Source organism: Echinops telfairi, unplaced genomic scaffold (genome assembly GCF_000313985.2).
Source record: "Echinops telfairi isolate 266 unplaced genomic scaffold, ASM31398v2 ScPeMD7_3533;HRSCAF=4204_1, whole genome shotgun sequence".
Taxonomy (NCBI): Eukaryota; Metazoa; Chordata; class Mammalia; order Afrosoricida; family Tenrecidae; genus Echinops; species Echinops telfairi.
In genome coordinates, this window is record NW_022107432.1 from 9,047,044 (window position 1) to 9,070,184 (window position 23,141).

Genomic DNA, 23,141 nt, shown 5'->3' on the forward strand with positions numbered 1-23,141 from the left:
ATTTATAAACTATCAAGGGCTCATGAGGGAGGAGGCAGCGGGGAGGGAGGGGAAAAATGAGGACCTAATGTCGGGGGTTTAAGTGGAGAGAAAAAGGTTTGAGAATGATGTGCAAATGCCTTTTACACAATTGATGTGTGTATGGATTGCGATAACAGCTGTATGAGCCCCTAATAAAATGTCAACACAACAAAAAAGAAATGGTTGGATTTCAACCAAAAAAAAAAAAGGGGGAAAGTTTTATATTTCATTGGTGCTATACTGTACCCTGACTGGCTCATCTCCGCCCCGCAGTCCTTCTGTAAGGGGATGTCCAGTTGCCTGCAGATGGGCTTTGGGTCTCCACTCGGCACTCCCCCTCATTCACAATGATATGATTTTTTGTTCTGGGTCTTTGATGCATGATACCTGATCCTACCAACAACTTGTGATTACACAGGCTGGTGTGCTTCTTCCATGTGGGCTTTGTTGCTTCTCAGCTAACTAGCCACTTGTTTATCTTCAAACCTCTAAGACCCCAGATGCTATATCTTCAGATAGCCTGTACCATCAGCTTTCTTCACTATATTTGCTTATGCACCCATTTTGTCTTCAGCAATTGTGTTGGGAAGGTGAGCATCATGGAATGCCAGGTTAATAGAACAAAGTGTTCTTGCATTGAGGGAGTATTTGAGTGGAGGCCCAATGTCCATCTGCTACTGTAATACTGAACCTATAAATGTATGTACATAGATCTATTTCCCTATCATCATATATGAATATATTTACATAAGCACATGCCTATATTTAGACCTATATCTGCCCTTTGCCTCCTAGTTCTTTCCTCTATTTCCTTTTACTTTCCTCTTGTCCCACTATCATGTTCAGCCTTCATTTGGGTTTCAGTAATTTCTCTCGGTTATATTGCCCTTGATCAAGCCCTACCAGGCCTTCTACATCCTCCTCACCATTGATTTTTGGATCACTTATTGCTCCCTTGTCCCTGGGTTTGTTAACACCCACTTCCTTTACCACGCCTCCCCCTTTATCATGTTGCCCCTCCCCCAACCATCTCTCCTGTTGTTTTCTCCTCCAGATTGTTTGTCCCACCTTTCTTATCTAGATGGACATGCAGAGATAATTATATGCACAAACACAAGACAGAGCAAAACAAAGTAACAAAAGAAAACAACAACAAACCAATGATAAAACAAAAAAAGAAAAGCCTATAAATAGTTCAAGGTCTGTTTGTTGACCTTTAGGAGTGTTTTCTAGTCCAGTCTGATGGGGTGAGATGCTATTTTCAGTGGACTTGAACTTCCAACCTTTAGATTAGCAGAATGAGTATGTTTATAGTTTATACCATCTAGAAATTTCTATTAAGCATACATAAATACATTTCCAGATATTATGGTACTGATATCTTACGTGTTAGAACCCACAAATAGACAAAGTATAAAGTATGCATTTTCAAATTAAATAATGCATACTATGTTTCACTTCAAATTGCCTACTAGCTTCATGCTCATTTGTATTTAGAGTACTGATGAGAGGCAGAATCTTTCCAAATGATAATCTAAATAGAGCCATTATGATCCCCTTCTGAATGTGTCACATTTCTGAATGCAATTTAATTTGAAGGTCTAGCAATATCTATATTGACTAGGATCCACTTTCTGAATTTCTAGGAATCAACTTCTGAATTTTTACAACACAAGAAAGATCTTGAAGTTTTGCAAAATCTCCTGAAAGAGATTTCCAGTCATGGCTTACCAGGGGATAAAGCTCTGGTTTTTGAAAAAACAAATAATCTGTCAAAGCAATTCAAGGAAATGGAAGATACCATCAAAGATAAGTAAGGATCACTTGGAAAAACTGGATTTTATTCCTCTCAATGCTCATTAGATTGATTGCTTTTATAGACCTTCATAAAGAGATGAAGCAAATTTGAAAACCTAATAAGCACAGGGCTTGTTAATGCTTTTATATTTTGGTAACTTGTTATATGAAAACTAAGTGCATTGTTTGTTGAAGTAAGTAGGTGGAAATCAGTGCTTTTTACGTTTAAGTGGAAAGTATTGTGTAAGGAAAATGGTAGTGGTTGCGTATTAATTCACAGTGACCCATACTTAACGTGGTCTCCAAAATCGATGGCAAATATCACACAGAAATAATCATGAAAGAAGTCATTGTGGTTCACTGCTTTCTGGGCTCAATTCAGAAGCTTTGTGAAATTTCAATATACTCCTTCATGGCCTCTTTTATAGGAGAGTTTACTTTTTAAAGAGTTGTAGATAAGAAATGACTCCATGCAAAAACACGGTAAGAAATCAGAACAAACTGATGTTGAGCTAAGAAGCTGTGCAAGAGGGAACCTTTGCATATCTGACCATCTGACCTCGTGTTAGTTTGGGATACACATCTGGCTTTGCTAAGTATATACAAACGAGCTCAGAAAGAGAGAAAATGCTTTTCTATTCCAGCCATTCTTTGTTATTTTATAACTTTCTAAACCTTTTGGGTATGGTCTAGGCCATAGAATGTTCAATTCATTTCACACAGGAGAAATGTCCTTGGATTTCTCAGATGAACTCTTCTTTTTCTTTCAAATGGGCCCAAGTTCAAAACTTCCTAGTCCACCAGTCATTAATCCAGCTGCAACAGGTCCTTATGTGCTAGGTTTCTACACACTCTCACGGGTGTACACGTCATTCATGTATAACTGTCGCCACAGCCGTTCATGTGTTAGACATGTGTGGCCCGCCATGGTGTTGAGCACACAGACAGATTCAGAGATGTTCCCTGTGGAGTGACCTGAAATACACTCATTACAACTCTTCAGTCAGTTGCACCCCAGTTTTACATATGTTCTCCTATAAGCACCCACTTTATCCATTAAGGTGGCTATCGTCTTAGTCTATGGACCACTAGGTGGCATTGCATCTCCCTCATTTCAATGATTTATAAAACCTTTCCCAGGGTCCTGTGCCTTTTGGCATTCAGAGTTATATAAAAGTGGACAGATCAAAGCTCGTTGAATCTAAATAACATTAAAATGTTTATATAGTCTTAGAGTTTATATAATGTTCTGGAGTGCCATTACATGTGGGTTACAGATTTCTTAACTGTTCCTATCTTTATTGATGGCCCTTGCCTGAGCAATAGACAAATGGTTATTTACCTTGATTTCACCTGAAATCTTGCCTCCTGCATGGACAAGGGTAAGGTGTGAATGTGGGGATTTTTTTCCCCTTAATACTAATTGTAAATGTATGAATACCGATTTATTTGCTAGTCAGCCATTTGGTGCATCTCCTTTTCAAGGTTAATATTTTATGGGGTTTATTATCTAGAAAAGAAGCCGTGTCTTCTTGTCAAGAACAGATGGAAGCTTTCCAAGTCCTTGTGAAATCGTTAAAGTCATGGATTAAAGAAACAACAGAGAGTGTTCCCATTGCGCAGCCTTCTTTCGGCGCAGAAGATTTAAGAAAATCACTGGAAGAAACTAAGGTGAATTATTGTGTATAATACAAACTTCTCCCTTGCTGGCATCAAAAGATTAGATTTTTTTAATCTGCATCGTAGACCTACTCTAAATTTTGGTGATATTTGGAAACGATGACATGGGATTAACTGTTCCTTTTGAGCAAGAATGCAAACTTATCATCCATTCATGCTTTTTTTTCAGAGGGCAGTACCCGGTCAGAGTTGACTGGGTGGCAGTGAGCACTTTGGTGGCATAGATAGTGCTGTGTCACCTCTGAGAAAGATGACTTTCTACTCCCGTGAGGAAGACCTCAGAACCCCAGGACAGCTCTGCCCCGCCCTGTAGCATCACTATGAGTCGGAATGGACTCTGGCAGTGAGCTTGAGGGGTTTGTTGAGAATTAGTGAGTCGCCCACCTATCCTCTATTGGTGTTTCTTTCCCCACTCCATCTCGACATTGTTTTTCTTTGCCATTTTTTCCATGATGTTAAGTTCCTCGCCCTTCTTTCAGCATCTTACTCTAACCCAGAGACACCACTACAATCAGTACTTGAACAGTCATTGATTCTGCAGCATAAATATAGCACATACCTTTTGTCCTTAGACTCAAGTCAGAAGATGTCTGGCTAGTTAGAACAATTTACTTTTTACTCTAGATGTGTAGAGGTGTATGTTGAGGGAGTAAAAAGATGGAAAAATTTGATGAGGAAAGCTCACTGTGAAATGGAATTCTAAATTCTCATTAAAAAAAGGTTTTTTAATGTCTTGAAATCATTCTCTCCAGTCGCATTGCTGTTACTTGTACAGCTCTCCAGACTTACAGTTGACAGTTACTTTGGAACCCAGGACAGCTAGGAAGAGCCTGACTTCTGCTCTGCCTGGGAGCAGAGTGCAGGCTGGGACAAGGCCTACTCCTCACTGCTAACAGAGCTAACAGTCACCCAAGCTGTTGGAGCCACTAGGGATGGTGCCTTTTCCCCCCATCCACCCTTCACCAGTCAGAGCCCGCACGCATCATCGCTATTTTATGTGCTGAAGAAATTGAGTTACAATGCACAACTTTGAAAATATGCTCAAGATTGAAAAATAATGTGTTTTTATATTTCAAGAAATTACAAGAAAAGTGGAACTTAAAGACACCAGAGATTCAGAAAGTAAGCAACAGTGGGATCGCACTATGTAACCTAATAAGTGCCGTGACTGCTCCTGCGAAAGCGATGACAGCAGTTAAATCAGGTACGTGCTGCCCTTTTAGGGCAGAAACCAGGGGTTTGGGTATGCTGCTTCCAAAAAGGTCATCCATGAAATAGTGTCAGGAATATGCGACGGGAATGTGATAAGAAAGATGGCATGAAAAAGTACCTGTGCTGATCAGATTTCTAATACTATATTTCAGGCTTAATTTAATTTAAGACTTCTTTTAAAATGTAGCATTCTTCTGGAGAGGGAGCAGGTTAGATTTCAATTTACTTGTTTATTTTTTAAAATTATAAAAAATGTTTATTGTACTTACAGGGAGATACTCAATTCAATTCAAATTCTAGTTGAAACATTTCTATTCACCTTACAATATCTGATTAAGAAATGAATCTGGTCTCTTGGAGAAAGGAGTGAGAGGAAAAAGCAAGCTCTGTTATAGAGAGTGGACCTCTCAGTTTAGTTCGCTTGGTTCTGTCTGGGAGTACCAAAGAAAACCAGCATGCAATGTATTAGCCAGCAGAGTTCAAGCTGAATCTTAGTGGAGCTACTCTTTATAACAAAAGGAAAGAGTTGTGAACGTAGATTGCTTCTAAAATTAATTTAAATAACTTACAGATATTGGTTTAAGTGTAAACTATATTTGTAGTGTTGTAAATATTGGAGGGTTTTTGTTTTTGTTGTTTCAATCCAGCAATAAAGAGAAGGCAGCTCTCACACTCTTCTTCCCAGACCCTCCGTGGTTTATCTGGTCTACCCAGCCCCCAGCGCCTCCATTGTGATCCCTATGTGCCCGCTGGGCCTTGCTCAACCAGCCTTTTATTCCCCTGATTAATCTCATTTCAGGGAATATTCATGTGGTGTGTGGTGTGATTATCTCTCCTAATCAGATTTTCTGAAATAGCCCCCCCCCCCACACACACACATTGCATGTTATTTAATTCTCTATGCCTACTTTATATTTACAAATAAGTAAGAATTAGTTTTCTTTTTGTTTTCCTGGTCACCACCAATCATGGTAGGAATGAATATTTAGTGTCTGTAGGATATTTTCACTTAAACATCTGAAATGTAATTATGTGTGATATTTTTTCCTTTTTAAAGAAGGAAAACCTTGGATAAAATTTACATTTTCGAGTGTTTTTGTGTCGATTGTTTTTCTTAAGTGGCAGATTTGGGGGATATGTGTTCTGTGCTTTGCATCGATAACCAGTGGATACGAATTTAGGAAATGCTAACTGATTTTGTAATATTCAGATAATGAATACCAAAGAGTGCTAATGCTGGATATTTACATAATAAAAGAGAAATATTTAAGTAGTTTCTATTTCAATGTCATGGATTAATTTTAATTCCTATGTGGTCTTATGTGTTAGTTATTTTAATTCCTATGTGATCTTATGTGTTAGTTTTAATTCCTTTTAATTGCTATGTGGTCTTATGTGTTAGTTATTATTTTCCTCATCAGTTTGGGAATTAATTAGTACAGTCACTGAGCTAGAAATTAGTGAGACTGGAAATTAAATTCAGGTGAGCTATGCATCGCATGGAAGGACACCTAACCACAGTGCTCTCCTGTCTCTATACTAGCATAATTCTGAGCTGGCAATATCATTAATTTCCTTCCCTTTTAGTTGTTTTCATGTTTATTAAGTGCTCAATGACACTGTGTCACGAGGCACCAGACAGCATTCTGTTTAAGTAAGGCAGTCCTTGTTTGGACAGTTACTCAGACTTTGTTGCGTACACTTACACTGACCTTCTGAACTTAAGGGACATCATCGCTAAAGTAACTTTAGCGACAAAACCACATTATCACAAAATTCCTTTATAAATTAGTGTCTAGTGATTAATTTATGTTACATAAACTTGCTGAAACTCTTCAGACTTCGGTGCTCCTATTTTAAGAATACACTTCATATAGAAGAGAGAACATGTTAGAGTCTTTAAGTTTGGGATCTTCGTTTGACTTTGAAATTGAGTCAATACATTTTCAAATAGCAACACTTGTTTTTTCACCATATATGGGAATCACAGTAATTTAAGCTTCCCTACTGAAATGCATAAAAATGTTACAGAGCTTGGTGATTACGTCCGTGCTAATATTTTTGCAGGTAGTGCAATATTAAATGGTGAAGGAACAGCTGCAGATACGCAGGAATTTCTGGCAAATAAAGGTGAGTAATAATTTTAAAGGTTATAGATTAAAGTAGCTCGTTTTGTTTTTTTTCAATGGCCTACAATATCAAAACTAAGCCAATCACATTGTTATCGAGTCAATTCTGACTCATAGCGACCCTATGTAGGGATTTCAAGGTGGGGCCAGAGAGCCTCAACTGTTCTTCACTGAGCGGCTGGCGAGTTTGAACCGCCAACCTTGCCTAGTAGTCCAATGCTTGCTAGATAGTGCTACTGGGCCCGACAAGAGTTAGGTAGAAATTTCAAAGTTGAACTAGAGTGGAATTATGTAATATAGCATTCATAGTCTCTAGAAATGCTTTATTTTTTATGTAAGTCAGTCATTTCATTAATATGAAATTCGTATGATTCAATTTAGCTCTTAGATTAATTTCTTTTTGTTAATTTGAAATGTTTGTTACTTGGGGGTAACATTGAGCTGATTTGTTGAGTTTGTTACCACAGAAGTTACTAAGTAGCATTCTATAGTTTAAGCTTTTTATTCCATTTAAACTACCTTTTAATTTCATTTGTATAATGAAATGTTCCTAAATAATTGCTTCATTTTGTAGCCTTATAGAATGGTCTAACTTTAAAATTTACTATGATTTTATGATAGTAGATCTAATACTGACAAAACAGAAATGGGTATCATGGAAAATGTAAACTCTCATTTTTTTAGAGCTTGCTTTTTAAGAGCCTTCAAGATGAAATGTGTGTGTGTGTTTATACCCCTAGGAGTAACATCTATCAAAAAGGATATGAGTGACATTAGTCAAGGCTATGAAGATCTGGGCCTCTTACTCAAGGACAAACTAGCGGAATTGAACACGAAGCTTTCCAAGCTACAGAAGGCTCAGGACGAGTCGGCTGCAATGATGCAATGGCTACAGAAAATGAACAAAACTGCGAAAACATGGCATCAGACACCTGCACCCTCAGATCGTGAGGTTGTGAAGTTGCAAGTCGAACAAAATAAGGTATTTTTTGTGGGTTTACTTACTAAGGATACGAGGACAGAACATTCAGAATGGAGAGCCCTGCTAGTCAGGAGCCCTCTCTCTGACTTCCAGTCCTGTATAACTTTCAGCAAATAAGTTTGCCAGTTTTCTTTTAATGTGTCTTTCAGTAGGGTGTGATGATAACAGGTATCCTATATGTGTACACAAACCTTATGAAGATGAGTGAATGTTTGGATGTAAGCAAATTTGTCACCTTTAAATCCACTAATAGTCCAAGACACTATTAATTAGTTAACCATTGCAAAAGGCTTTAGATTTTAGGGGATACGTTTATTATGAATCTGTTCTATCTAGTATAAAATAAGGTAGCCAATGCCACCCTCTCTTTAATGTTTTCCATTATAGCCAGGAAGATTGAGAAAATAGTTCTAAAAGGTAACAATGAGGGTGGACCCTTTTTACAGAGAACTAATGTATTTTGCACTCTATTCTCCATTGTCCCAAAAAAGTGCATATTCACTAGTAGATTCTCAACATTCTGGCAGCTTTCAGCAAGGCTGATTTTCTTACTAATCACAATCTTAAAGACTCATCTCTTTTTCCAGAGGGGTTTGATGATAGTATGAGATTATTGCTCAGTAATAAAGGTTAAACTCATCATCTCTGCGGCTACAGTGTTCCTTCTTTGTGGGATTCCTTCATCAGATGGTTGAACACAAGCCAAAAGGAACGTTAAATCATTAACTCTTAAACGCGGGGCCTCGTCCACTGCAGCATTTTACCGTGGGCTTTTTTCCCGTTCGGGTCATGCTGGAGAAAAACAGGCTCGGTCATAATTGTGCTTTTGTCTTTTGATGTCTACATACTTTAACGTAGTTACTGTAGTATTTATTTCTCCCTTGTTAGTCATTTGAGGCGGAACTGAAGCAAAATGTAAATAAAGTGCAAGAGTTGAAAGACAAATTGACAGAGCTGTTGGAGGAAAACCCAGAGACTCCTGAGGCCCCCAAATGGAAACAGATGTTGGCAGAAATAGGTACGTTGGGTTACTTGCATCAAAGACCAGGCAAACCAGTGCGATCCTTTCCCATTTTTATCATAATGTGTATCCAAAAATATTTTTCAAGAACCTCACATAATTTTGGATTTGTGTTAATGTTTCAGAATCTGTTTTTGGACATCCAACAGTGTTGTCTCAGATTATATTGTGCTGAGAATGTACATATCTTGTTTTTTTTTCTAGCTAAAATGAGCTAAGTTTATATTTATGAAGATGGCTGATAGCATAATAAAATGCGCATTCGATATTATTTTCCGATTCATTTACTTGTTACTAGCTTTTTGGTGCTTCTAAATCATTTACATGTTACTACATTTTAATTTAAGTGTTTCTTTTGTTTGTCTGAATGGATGACTCTTTTTTAAACCTTCATGGAATTAACTTCTGAGACTTCTGCAGCCTCCGACATTATGCTCTTAATCCCTCCGCTAACAAAGATTGTTTTAAAAGCTCTCCACAACACTCTGAGCGTTTTGATTCTTTTGCCAAAGTTTTCCTCCCAACCAGGCCTATCCCTAAATAAACTGTCCGTCATAGATACAGTGTCCTTCACAAGCCTTATGTTATCTCCGCCCCCCTCCTTTCTTTATTCTGATAATATGGAACATAATCATTAGTCCTACTTCACAGTATCTCACAAACAGGCACAAAATAAGAACTCTATAGTGTTTTTCTGCTTTTAGGGAGAAGAATTTGTAATTTTTTTTAGCCTTTCAATATTTGACTTTCCAATGCACCAATACACTGGTTCCATTGTATATGAAGGGACTTAAGAAAGCTCCTGGGGAAATTATTTTATTTTTCCATAAACTTTTTGAAATCCCTCATATATCAAATATTATGGTGTAGCGGGTTACACATTGGTCAGCAGTTCAACCCCACCAGCCGCTCCTCAGAAGAAGGATGAAGCTCTGCTCCTGTAGAAAGTCATTGCCTCAGAAGGTCACAGGGGCAGGTCTTCTCTGTCCTGTAGGGCCACCATGATTGGAAAATCAACTCAATGGCAGTGAGTTTTTATAGTCGATTTATAAATATTTTTCAAACTGTGTTTTAATTTGAAAAGGGTTACTTTAAGGGTTCATAATGTTCTCAAAGGCAGGTTTGATCAAACTCTCCAGACTCTTGTGACACTGAAATTAATTTGCTCTAATTCAGTGCCCTCACCTGCCAGCATGTGGAATAGCAGAACTACTTGGGGTGGGGGTGGGGTATAATCAGGACACAGTAGAATGGAGTGGATGGGGTAAAGAATGTGTGTTTTGAAAAACCTCCATGATTATTTTGATATTTCTTTCTCCCAGGATACTGCTTTAATTTCATGATCTTGTTTTCAGATCATATTTGAGTAGAACATACAATACAGAATATCATTAGATAAGATTTTAGGAATTGAGGTTTATTTATGTATGTATTTATTTATTTGAGGTCTATTTAAATCAGCCCTTCAGTACATTAGTCTTGGTGAAAACAGTAAGCAAGATAACTCTTTAGGACCACTAATGAACATTTATTGATCAAGTGATGTGTTCAAAGCCCTGGCAAAAGAGCTTGGTTTAGTCACCTCTGGCTTTAGGAAGCATCGTATTTTGAGGGCAGAGAAATCAGGAAAGACTTCTAAGAGATGGAAAGACCCATTGGGATTGTGAAGGAAGCAGAGTGGGATTGAGACATATGAGAGGCAAACTTGAACCCGGTGTGAATAAACACTTGTTTGGATGGCGATGTTAAACCATCTTAGGTCAATAGAAGAGGACTTTTGCGTGTCAAGCAAAAGTCTTATATTTGATTGTTAAATAGTTATTGAAAGATTTGATATGGGAAAATGGCCTATTAAAATGATTTTAGACCAAAACAGATTACAGCTGAGAAAGAGTACTGGCTGGGAGACCAATCAGAAAGCCAGAAATCCTCAAAATGTACTCTGGGAACAGCAGCATCAGCATCACCTCACCCGGGAACTTGTGCGAGATGTATAATGCTGGGGCCAGAGCTCAGAGATTTATTGTATTATTATTTTTAAATAAACTCTACTGTTGATTCTAATGTAGTTTGAGTTTGAGAACCGCTGGCATATGCAGACAATGATGAAGGCCCGAGTGGAATCATAGCATTGGTTTAAGGCTCTATGATCAAGGATGTAAGAGCACCGAGAACGTTATCAAAGGCCATTCAGAATTGTTGCATCTTGGTGACATGGTGGAGATGGAAACTGGTTGAGAGAACAATTTGAAAGCCAGAAAAAGACCCTTGTTTAAAGAGGAATATCATGGGTTTTGTCTTATAATGTGGAGTTTAAAAATTTGGTGCAGTGCCCAACTTTGCAGCAGTTGCTTGTTGATGTGTGATCCCAAGAGGAGAAAGTGATAGAGGAGTAATTAAGTTAAATTTGGGAGTCATTTACCTAGAACTGATCATTAGAGATTTGATAGTAAAGGATTAATGGTCATTGTTCAAACAGGTCAGTTATTGCTGAGCAAAGACAAAGGACGTCTAGAAAGGATGAAGGGAACGGTGATCTGAAGATGCTGTTTGCTTTAAGGAATATTCCATTTTCTGTAGGATCTTTAAAACCATATCCCAATTTATTTTTCTCTTCTTGTACTTCAGTCATAACCACTTGGGCCACAAAATCTGTAAATGCAGTTATCTTAGGCCTTTGGTCAGCCATTAGAAGAGCTAGAAAGATGAAGGGATGGTCATTACATACAATCTCATCAAATGCATCAAAACCAAACACCAATTTCTTCGTTGACCTTTTTTTTCAGATTCTAAATGGCAAGAACTCAATCAATTAACAGTTGATAGGCAACAAAAGCTGGAAGAATCCTCCAATAATTTAACCCAATTCCAGACTGTAGAGGCCCAGTTAAAGCAGTGGCTGTTGGAAAAAGAACTGATGGTTAGTGTTCTCGGGCCCTTGTCAATTGACCCAAATATGCTAAGCACACAACGGCAACAAGTAGAGGTGAGTGTGACCTCATTACCCATTTTGTATGCAATCACTTTTCTTCATAGGACCAACACTTTCTTAGCAGTAGCATCCACTTTGGGAAGTCTAGACTTTAAGAGCCTCGGGCGGATGCATCCATAATGTCTCCTAGGCTCCCAAGAAAGGGAAGGATTGGTGGGAAACCCCCAGAGGACAAAGGCGATGAGGCACACATTCTGAAGTACTGTATTTGACCCCTGGAGCAGGTCACATTCCTAATAATTTCAGTCATATTACAATCTGTACAGACCCTGTTAAACCCAGGCCTCCTTTGAAGTATTAATGGGATTGTATAAGTAGCAATAACATTTTTATGGGAAGCCAGTGCATGCTGCTTTTGTTGTTTAGAAATTACTCCTTTGAGGTTTTATCTGTCTTGATCGTGGTGGTAGATAATGAAACTTTTAAAAGTCATGTGGGACAGCTCTGAGGGGGAGAAGACACCGAATGAGAAGGGGAGGAAGGAGTAAGCAGGGGAGACCACTTTGGACCCCCGTGGATTAGTTGAGCCAGCCTAATGATAGCGCAGATAAACCCACACCAAGGAAAACCTAGTCCATAAAACGTAAAGCAGACGTAATTCCAGCAGCTGCGTTGCGGGTTCAGTTCGGTTTCGTTATGGCTGGGCAGTGGCGTTTTGGAGTGGTGAGGCTGATTCTGCACGTTGCAAAACAGACCTTGCTCCTGATAGTTTGAGTTGCATGTCATCATTCCTATGAATCCTTCGTCTGAAGAGAATGGAGACACAAGATCAAGATAAATGTTGGGGGAGCGGGGGAGGAGGGAGGTTGCCATTACTCTTGGTGGACTCCAGAAATAAACCTGATCTGACTGCGAGAAGGAAATTTGCGGCAGTTTGTTTAATAATGAGACAGAGTCATGTGGAGCCTGTTTATTCTGAGCAATGTGATTTATTGGCTAAAATCTTTATAATAAAGACTATAAATGTCAATAAATCTTATGTTACAAAAACCAAAAACCTTTGTAAATCAATGTGCCATGAGTTAATGTATTCTAACACTATTGTCACTGTGCATTCTCTTTGAAATACAGCTGTGGGGTTTTTCAAAAACCTTACAAAGGGAAAACTAGTCAGAGGAGGGAAAAAAACCCAAGCAAATAAATTTGATGTTAGTGTGGCTTGAACTTGCCCAATGGTGCTGGTTCCCTGGGTAAATGATTTTTTTTCTCAGACTGCAAAAAAAAACTTATCATGTTCCTTTTCTCCATTAAAGGGGTTGCTTGAGACAAAATGTTAGCTTTACGACGCCCCATTGTTCATGAAATAAACACAAGGAAAGCAGTAACTGGAAAAAATAAAAACCACCTAAACAAGATCTCTACCATTTCTTTCTGCTCCGAAACGTAACACTGTGGCGCTGTTGCCATTGTTGTTTTTACAGTTTATTAACCAATCCTTTGTTTGTGTGTTTATTTGTGCTGCTACTTCAGATTCTACTGCAAGAATTTGATACCCGGAAGCCTCAATATGAACAGCTCACAGCAACTGGCCAGGGCATTCTGAGCCGACCTGGTGAACATGCCTCTTTGCATGGGATTGTGAAAGAGCAACTAGCCACTGTGACCCAAAAATGGGAGAGCCTAACCAGACAATTGAGTGACAGATGTGACTGGATCGACCAAGCCATTGTTAAAAGCACACAGTACCAGAGCCTGCTGAGAAGCCTTTCCAATAAACTGAGCGACTTAGACAGTAAACTCAGCACTTGCCTGGCTGTGAGCACACATCCCGATGCCATGAACCAACAGCTGGAAGCAGCCCAAAAAATGAAGCAGGAAGTAGAGCAGGAGGGGAAGCAGCTAAAGGTGGCCCAGGCCCTCTGTGAGGATTTGTCAGCCCTGGTTAAAGAAGAATACTTGAAAGCAGAACTTAGTAGGCAACTAGAAGGTGTCTTAAAACCATTTAAGGATATTGAACAAAAAGCAGGTTTGTGTCTCTTTTCAAGTAGGTTTATCACCTGGTCAGAAATACACAATGTGCAGATACTGGGTATTGCCTGTGTTGTTCAAGTGATGATGCATGCCCTCAGCTGCCAGCAGAAGTGCTGCATGTTGGGCTGGCTTCCTGCTCCTGCAAAGGCAGCCATTGCAAACCCCGCGGAGCACAATTCTACCCAGCACACACGGGGTTTCTCTGAGTCAAGGATGGCAACTGGTTAAGGAGACTGTCCCATTGAAAGCACGGACGCAGAGGAGACTTGACCACACACGAGTATGGAGCAGTTCTGTGTGCTTCTGAGCACACAGTATTAGGCACATTTTATACTGACAATGGAGAAGACAGCCAATTTGCAAAAGTCCACTTATGAGAGCCTATTAAAACTTCAAGATTGGGCTTTGGAAAATATGGTTGTAAACCATTTTCACTGTGTGAACACAATCATGTTTCACTAGGGGAACAGTTATTTAAAAAGGCTTTGGGATGGTTTTCTTAATGCTGATACTTTGGATGATTTTCTACCTTAGAAGACTTTGGTAGAGAAATGCATCAAAAGGACGCGTCTGGTACTGTTGTCTTTCTGACCCACAGTACTGACATTTGTCTGAGGCAGTAGCCAAACCAAACCCAACTGCTGCCAACGAGTTAACTCTGGCGCATGGCGACCCCTATGTAGAGCTTCTGAGGGTGTCAGTCTTCACAGGAGCAGAAGACCTTGCCTTTTCCCTCAGAACCATGGTGGGTTTGAACCACAGACCTGGCAGTTAGCACTCTAATGCTTACACAGCAGCACTGCCAGGCGGTGGGGTACTGGACTTCCTTCAAAGGCATGCAAACACAGAGCATGCTTCGCTGCCGTGTCTGTGATTTGAAAATCAACACTGTGCCTGCCTTGGATATAGTAAAGATTAGGTCATACTAACCATTTCAGCCATCCTCCTTTGTTGGCATTAGGAGCCCTGGTGGGGTGGAGGCAAAGTCGTCGGCTGCTAACTTCAGGTTGGCAGTTTGCGTTCCTCCAGCCATTGGGCAGACAAAAGCCCTGGTGACCTGCTTCCATAAAGATGACAGCTCTGCTATCACCACGTGGGATCACTAGGAATCCAAAATGCACTCAGTGGTACCTAACCACAGCAACATGATTGTTGCTATCACTGCTGCGATCCACACTGTTTAGAGCCAAGCGTGAGGCTAGAGGACTTTTCCTGCGCTATCATTTAATTTCCACCACACTCTCCTGTTAGTATTTCCATGTGGGCAGTGGCATTGAGTGGCTTAATCATTTGCTCCGGGACTCAGAGCTCTTAAGAGGTTGGGCCAGCATCCCAATCTGTGCATTTTCTAAGTGTTACGTTCTTTTGTCTCCATGAAATTTGAAAGAGAAGTGAGAATGCAATCTTTGATAAGAAATGGCTTATTCATCAACACAGCCCAGAACCCTGGACAGAGGTCACTTCCCCATACTTGATCGGCGGTGACCCCAGCGTGGTAGATGTGTGTGGCATGACAGCTCTCTTCCACCGGCACCTTAAATGTGTTTTTTTACATACTCCCATGATCGCTTTTTGCCCCCTCTTCTCTTTCTCCTGCTTCTTCCCTGGAGTTTCCAGTTCTTACTCTTTCTGTGTCATGTTCCCATTTCCTCTTTTACGAGGCACTTCAGCTGACTTGTAGTTCTAAGCACTAGTAGAAGCCCCTGACTTTCCAATTCTGTACATTCCGAGTTTTTATCAATTGCATCAACATCATGTCAATATAAAATACATAAACATCTCTGTGCTTTCCTTTTTAGAGAATCATGTCCAACACCTTCAGGCAGCCTGTGCCAGCTCTCATCAGTTTCAGCAAATGTCTAAAGATTTCCAGGCGTGGCTGCATACAAAGAAAGAAGAGCACACGAAGTCTCACCCGATATCAGCCAAACTTGACACCCTGGAGTCATTGCTTCAGGATCAGAAAGACTTTAGTAAAGCTTTGACACTGCAGTCTGATGCCTACCAAAAAACCATCACCGAAGGTGGAAATCTGCTCTTAAAAACTCAAGGGTCTGAGAAGGCAGCCTTACAGTTACAGCTTAACACTATCAAAGCTGATTGGGATGGCTTTAACAAACAGGTGAAAGAAAGAGAGCACAAACTGAAAGATTGTTTGGAAAAAGCCCGCAAGTATAAAGAGTATGTGGAGGCGCTCAGTCCATGGGTAGAAACCTGCCAAAGGAACCTGGAGGAAATCAAGTGCTGCTGGGATCCCGCTGAAACAGAGAAGTCTATTGCCAAACTGAAGTCTCTACAGAAAGAAATGGACCAACACTTTGGGATGGTGGAATTATTAAACAACGCAGCCAACAGCTTGCTCAGTGCCTGTGAGGTAGATAAGGAGGCCATTGCAGATGACAATAAATCACTGATGCAGAAGGTAGACATGGTGACTGAGCAACTTCACAGCAAGAAGCTATCTCTGGAGAACATGGCCCAGAAGTTCAAAGAATTTCAAGACCTCTCCAGAGAAGCCAAAAGGCAACTTCAGTGTGCAAAGGAACAGCTGGATGTCCATGATTCCCTGGGACCTCAGGCTTGCAGCAACAAATACTTAACTCTGCTACAGACTCAGCAAAAATCACTGCAGACCGTGAAGCAGCAGGTAGATTTGGCCAAAAGGCTTGCACAGGACCTTGTGGCCGGAGTCCCAGACTCAAAAGGCACCTCGGATATCTTATTACAAGCAGAATCTTTAGATCAAGAACACAGCGCCCTAAGCCAGCAAGTGCATGAAAAGTGTTCCTTCTTAGAAACCAAGCTGCAGGGCATTGGGCATTTCCAGAATACCATCCGAGAAATGTTTTCCCAGTTTGCAGAGTGTGATGATGAACTAGATAGTATGGCTCCCGTGGGGAGAGATGCAGAAACATTGCAAGAGCAAAAAGAGACCATCAAGGCCTTTTTGAAGAAACTGGAAGCCCTCATAGCAAGCAATGCCAACGCCAATAAAACCTGCAAGATGATGCTGACCACAGAGGAAGCCTCTCCCGACCTTGTTGGAATCAAAAGGGACTTGGAGGCTCTGAGCAAACAATGCAACAAGTTACTAGACCGAGCTCAAGCCAGAGAGGAGCAAGTCGAAGGGACCATCAAGCGTCTTGAAGAATTCTACAGCAAATTGAAAGAATTTTCTACTCTGCTTCAGAAAGCCGAAGAGCGCGAAGAATCACAAGGGTCCGTTGGCATGGAAACTGAGACAATTAACCAACAGCTCAATGTCTTCAAGGTAGGGAATTCTTCACATTTACTGATTATTATTATTATTATTATTAGAGTGCATTTCTAGTTGTGTCTAGAAGGGTCTAGAAGGTCCTGGTGTAGGACCTTCCCCTATGGCTGCTACACAGTATTCCACCCTGAGTAAGCATTCCTAGAGGACCTTGGGGTGGCATGGTGGTCAGCACTAGGCTGCTCAGCCGGAAGGCAGGTGGCTCAGACTCACCTGCCTCTCCCTGGGCGAAAGTTGTGGCAGTCAGCTTTTGTGAAGATTTAAAACTACTATGGGGCGGTTCTGTTTTGCCCTGCAGGTTCACTGTGAATCGGAATTGACTCACAACAATGGAGCACAATGGGAAAGCATGTATGAGGGCAATGCCAGGTGATGGGGTCAGTCTCAAGCTCTCTGGGGATTTGAGCCCTCGTGGAATAAGGTCTGAGATAACAATAAGAGGTCAAATGGGATGCTTTTAAAAGGTCTGGGCAGGCCTAAAACTGGCATCAAAGACTCTTGTTTCAGTGTCATCCAGAACTAATTTGTGGAACAACTGGAGCCATCTTTTGAACTCTGCTGCCGAGGCCAGTCCATAATCGCAGGAGATTACTCTCTTGGTGCTTGGCTCTCGGCAATGCCTTTAATGGTGACATTCAGCCCTTTCCTACTGCTGCCCACTTTGTAGTCTTCTCATCCTCCTTGGTTTAATTTCTTCTGGAAGCTTCTTTCCCCCAAAGTTCCTATTTTTAAAGGGATAGTGGAGCTCCACGCTATATTCCTGGCTTTATAAAACAAAGACCTTGGACTCATGCCCCAGAGGATTAGGAATACATTATTTCTAGTTGGGCTGTGTGCTCTCACTGCAAGGAATTATCTGCCACTTGACCATGCCCAGTGCATGCTTAATGAATAGAGCATTAGATTAGAAATGGTGGGCCAGCGGCAGTGTCATTGGATTTGGCTTCATCGGAGAGAGGGATACCAGCAGTCCTGTCTCCGAATGCATGGTCCTCTCAGTGGACAGGGAGTGTCCCAAATAGTGAACATTTGCCACACAGGAGTTATACGAAGCATTGTGGTCGTCGTGGATCCTTTTCTATGTGTTTTTTACTTTTGGGTCAAGACTGGTGAAGTTTGCAGTTGCACCATTGGCACATGGAGGATACAATAAGATCAAGTAAAATGATTCATAAGACTATCCCTTATTTCTGATGCAATTAAATATAAATCATATGACTTCCAAATTCTGTGCTGTTATACTTGACATGATGTTTGCGGGGTTTTTCGTTTAAGTGTTATTTATTTAGGCAACTGAATGTTGAGAAAGAGCAACTTCTACTCCTCCTCCCCGCCCCTCCTTCTTCTCCTTCTCCTCCTCCTCTCCGTGGCTAGGTGGCCATTTGTTGTTTGTCAAGTTTCTTTGGAGTCTGGGTAGAGCCTGTAAGAATCCATGATTCTGCTTTTAGATCTTGTTTCTTGAAGGCAAAAGAAATGAATTACCATACGGCTCACTCAAGTCTTTTCCTTACTCGGTCAGACTTTCATCTTTCTGATTTGAAAAAATACAAAGATTTTCACACGAGCAAATTTTCTAGTAGAAAAAGCAGAGGTCTCCAAAGCTAGGGCAGAAGTTGAGCTTCCTCAGACAGAACGTTTCAGAATTTTTTATAGCACCTTCAGACAACTTTAAAGCAGCCACTTTATTGGGCCTTTCACGGATAAAATTTAATTCTGTTCAGTGCCTTTGTGAAACATTATCATTTTTTAGGTTTTCTGTGGACTTGGGTAGACAGAAAAGTATGTCTTCCTTTCTCTTGATCACTTCCACCACTTTTAAGGAAAAGGACCAAAACAATATTATTGATACTGAGCCCCCATCCCAACTCCCATCCCTGTGGTTCCAGCCAGCATACAGTGAAGAATGTGGACCCCAATGTGGAGAATTATTTTGGAAAAAAGGAAAAGCAAGAGGGAGTTGCTGCTGAAGCACCATTGCTTTGAAAGTTTTGCAAACTGCCAAGTACTACATAAACATTTATTACCATTAGGAGTTAACAGGAATTGTATTATTTGATTGTGCAGAAAAATAAAGTGGTCACTCCTCCTAAAAATAGGCCACTTAGCCTACTGTTTGCCTGTTTTCTGATTGCTTTGAAAGAAGTTGAATGATTTTAAAGAAATCCAGTACCTTATAAAGAACTTCATTTCATATTTTCATTGTCTCAGAACCCAGTTTTATGCATTCCATTTTGTTCCTCCTTCCCTCACCCCCCCAAAAAAATATTCGTAAGGAAGTGCCCTCTGTCCTGGTGGATATAATCCTGTTTGGAAATAATGTTCTTCTGTTGTGATAGTGGGGCATACATGGATAGTGTGGGTCCTTAACCTAATCACCTCTGAGTTATAAAAAGAGCAGAATAGATTCAGATACACACAAGGGAAGAGATGCTATGTGAGGAGCCATCTACCAGCAAAGGAATTCCAAGGATTTCCAGCAGACACCAGAAACTAGGAGAGAGGACCACAGAAGGAGTTAATGTGACCGAACTCCTGATTTGCACTTGAGCCTCTAAACTGTGAGAAAATAATAAGTCTGTTTTTTAAAGATACCTGTTTGTGGTTCTCTTGTTAGGTAGCACTGGGCAATGTAGACAGTCGATGACTAAAACCGAGTTTTTAAGGGGACACGTCACCTGTATTTGATAGCTATATTTCAGTGCCATAGGTAAAAAATATTATTGTAAATTATTGATTATTGTAAATAGAGATGATAGCTTATACCATCACTAATTCCATTTATTTGTGTGTGGATGGGGCAGGGAGGGTAAAGTAATAGACTTAGCAGTTGACCTTTGTTTTGAGCTTACTACATGTAAAGCTCTCTACTTTTAATCCTCTTAACTGTGTATGAGAGATTGATGCTATTATTAACTCTGTCTTGAGGAAGAAATATACCCAAGAAGGGTAAGTGACTTGCCCAAGGTCACACAGGTAATTAGTGTCAGAGCTTGTATGTTTTGATGAAAACAGTGCACTGTTTTTGTGTCAACTCTATGCATCATGGTTCACATCTAATATTTTCTTTGGGAAAATATTAAGTCATCGTTATGGAGCCTAATTTGGGACCCCTAAATAACAGGTTTGAAACCACCAACTGCTCTGAGAGAGAAAGATGAGCCTTTCTACTCCCATAGAGAGTTACAGTCTCAGAAACTCACATGGGCAGTTCCACACCTGTGGAGCACTGGTGGTGTAGTGGTTAAGAGTTGGGCTGCGAGAAGTATGGTCGGTAGTTCGAAACCACTATCAGCTCCTTGGGAGAAAAACAGGACTTTCTACTCCTGTAAATAAACAGTTACAGTCTCAGAAATCCACGGGGATTCACTATGAGTCAATGCTTGATAGCGGTCAGAGTCACATTCCCGATAAATCTATACGCTTCTCTACCCTTCCCAGGGTAGACTGCACCTGTGAGTTTTAGAGACTGCAACTGTTTGGGGAAGTAGAAAACTTGTGCTCTCTCTCTCCTCTCTTCTCTTTTGCTCTCGCTCTCTTTCAAGGAGCAACTGGTGGTTTTGAACGGCTGACCTTGCAGGTGGCAGGACAAAACCCATAACTCCTATTCCAGCAGGGCTCCTCCACCCCTGCCGAGACTTTGTTTATAAAGGCTTGTCTCTGAAGCTACATTCTGATTATTTCTAGTCATTGTAGTTAATTTAACCCCCACAAATGAAAAACTTTCTAGGTAAGAATCTTTCCAACCTGAGGATTTTTTTTCTTTCAAAATAGAAAAAGCTTTACATTGAACAGAGAATTTTCAAGCCACGTTGAAACCAGAGACAAAGACCAGAACACATGCCTAATTACACTGCAGTACATTTTCTGTGGTCCAAGCGAAGACATTGTTTAACCTCCATCACCAACCTATTGCCATCTAGTTCATCCTGACCCGTAGCAACTTGAGAGGACAGAGTGTAACTGCCCCTCTGGGTTTCCAAGGCTTTTAAATCTTCACGGGAGCTGACAGCCCCCTCTCCTGCTTTGCTTCACTCAACTCATCAGTTATCATTTGAATACTGGATAAAAAGGCCAAGAAGTATATATAGGGCTAGGAAACGTGGGCAGTTTGAGCACTACTTGTAGTTATTATTGCTGAAATAAATAGCTTTCCAAATTTCTCTGTGAAGATATTTTTTAATTAACATAAAAAGCAACATTTAAAGACAAACCATCAAACACATGCTTTATAGCGGTTTTAAATGTGAACATTTTGATATACCAAAGTTTCATCGAGAACAGGGATGCTAGATAAAGCAATCACAGAAGATAATTCTGGTGTGGAATAATTTTTTTAATTGTCCAGATTTTTGTTACCAAGACTGTATTTTTCGTGAGGGGTGTGTGACCCTTTCCCTGGTATTATTAAAGATGAAACACAATTTCACTTTCGAAATCAAGCTGCATGGGCTTTATACAACAGCCATATGATTTGACTAATCATATCAAAGCAGCATTTATAATTTTGGGAGGAAACAGTGCCCACATGCGGGGCACGGGAGAAACACTGCAGAAGCAGAGAGCATGCCAAATCAGTCAAGAATTAGAGCTGATCTGACTAGTCCTGTGCCCACCTGCTCTTCTCACCCACACATGTTTCAGACTAGGCGTAACAGATGGATGTGCCCTACCTACATTACACAGAGTTTACACCCCACTGCTCTAAAGGAGCCCCATGGCACAGTGGGTTAAACATGGTCAGCAGTTAGAGCCCACCAGGCGTCTGGCAGGAGCAAGATGAAATCTTTGTTCTCTGCCCTGTCGGAGCTCCATGAGTCAGGGTGGACTCAGTGTCATGATGGGCCCTGCTGATTAGTGCTCTGACCCTTCATGTCACACAACCTCTCTTCATGCCATACTGAGGAATTAAAAAGTAACTTGTTCTGGGGTCATTTTATTTTGGTTGTTGTTATTCAGGTTGTCAGTCAGTCAGTAAACAGCATCTGGATGACCACTGTAGGAGAGAAGCTGTAGCATCCACCATAATGATCATGATTATCAAGTGTCTCCCTTAGATCAAAGGAAATCTCTGAGATTTACTTCTTTAAAGTGTTGAAAAGCAAGGGTGTTATTTTGCGGACTAAGGCTCTCCACTGACCTAAACCAGGGTATTTTCAGTAACTTCCTATGCATGTGAAGTTGGACATTGAATAAGAAAGACCAAAGAAGAACTGATAATTTGAATTATAATGCTAGAAAAGAATAGTGAAAGTACCAGAGATTGATAAAAGGAAAAACAAAAACAAATCTATCCTGGAAGAAGTACAGCGAAAATGCTTCTGAGAAGCAAATATGTCAAGAGTTCATCTCTGGTGCTTTGGACATGTTGTCAGGAGAAAGCATTCCCTGTGAAGGGCAGTGAAAAAAAGGAAGACCCTTGATAGGAGGGATTGACACTGGCTGCAATAATGGACTCAAACACAAGTGTGAGGACCATGCAGGACCTGGCTGTGTTAGGGTTTTTGTAGACAGGGTTGCTTTGAGTCAGGACTGACATGATAGCACCTAACAGCAACATGTAATTAATTTGTGTAGAAAGCTGCTAAAAGGTGTGTGTGTGTGTGTGTGTGTGTGTGTGTGTGTGTGTGTGTGTGTGTGGTGTGTAGAAGACGGGGAGAAGAGAGAAAGAGAATGTGCTGTTACAGAATTACACATTGTTTTCTTGAGAAGAATGCCTAACTATTAAATGGTTTTTAAAAATGTATCTAAGCCTAGATTAGGTACATGCTATAATTTTAATTGAATGAAAAGCTTTGGAGCGATTCAAGAATCAGGATACTGTAAGGAGCTTCTGGTTTCATGTATCTTTACTTAAAAAAAACACCCCTCCAACTCAGTGCCATCAGATGGATTTCACTTCATAGCACCCCTGAAGGACAGAGAAAAAGGCCCCACTGCGGGTTTCTGAGACTGTCCACCCTTTCTCCTGAGGTTTCAAACTGCTGACCTTGTGATTAGCAGCCCAATTTGTGACCCAATAGGCTAGCAGGGATCCTCGTATAGATTTAGTATTCTTCATTTCA

At 40.5% G+C, this 23,141-nt stretch overlaps 1 protein-coding gene across 6 annotated transcripts in view; it reads left to right on the top strand.

Moving 5' to 3' along the window:
- DST (dystonin) overlaps positions 1-23,141 on the top strand; it is a 527,522-nt gene that overhangs the window by 411,765 nt on the left and 92,616 nt on the right. For all 6 annotated transcript variants that reach the window (XM_045294845.1, XM_045294847.1, XM_045294848.1 and 3 more), the window contains 9 exons: positions 1,668-1,834; positions 3,333-3,489; positions 4,576-4,702; positions 6,778-6,840; positions 7,580-7,821; positions 8,710-8,839; positions 11,629-11,828; positions 13,305-13,800; positions 15,605-17,076. In XM_045294845.1, the coding sequence (XP_045150780.1) occupies positions 1,668-1,834; positions 3,333-3,489; positions 4,576-4,702; positions 6,778-6,840; positions 7,580-7,821; positions 8,710-8,839; positions 11,629-11,828; positions 13,305-13,800; positions 15,605-17,076 (3,054 nt within the window). The remainder of the gene's footprint in view (positions 1-1,667; positions 1,835-3,332; positions 3,490-4,575; positions 4,703-6,777; positions 6,841-7,579; positions 7,822-8,709; positions 8,840-11,628; positions 11,829-13,304; positions 13,801-15,604; positions 17,077-23,141) is intronic.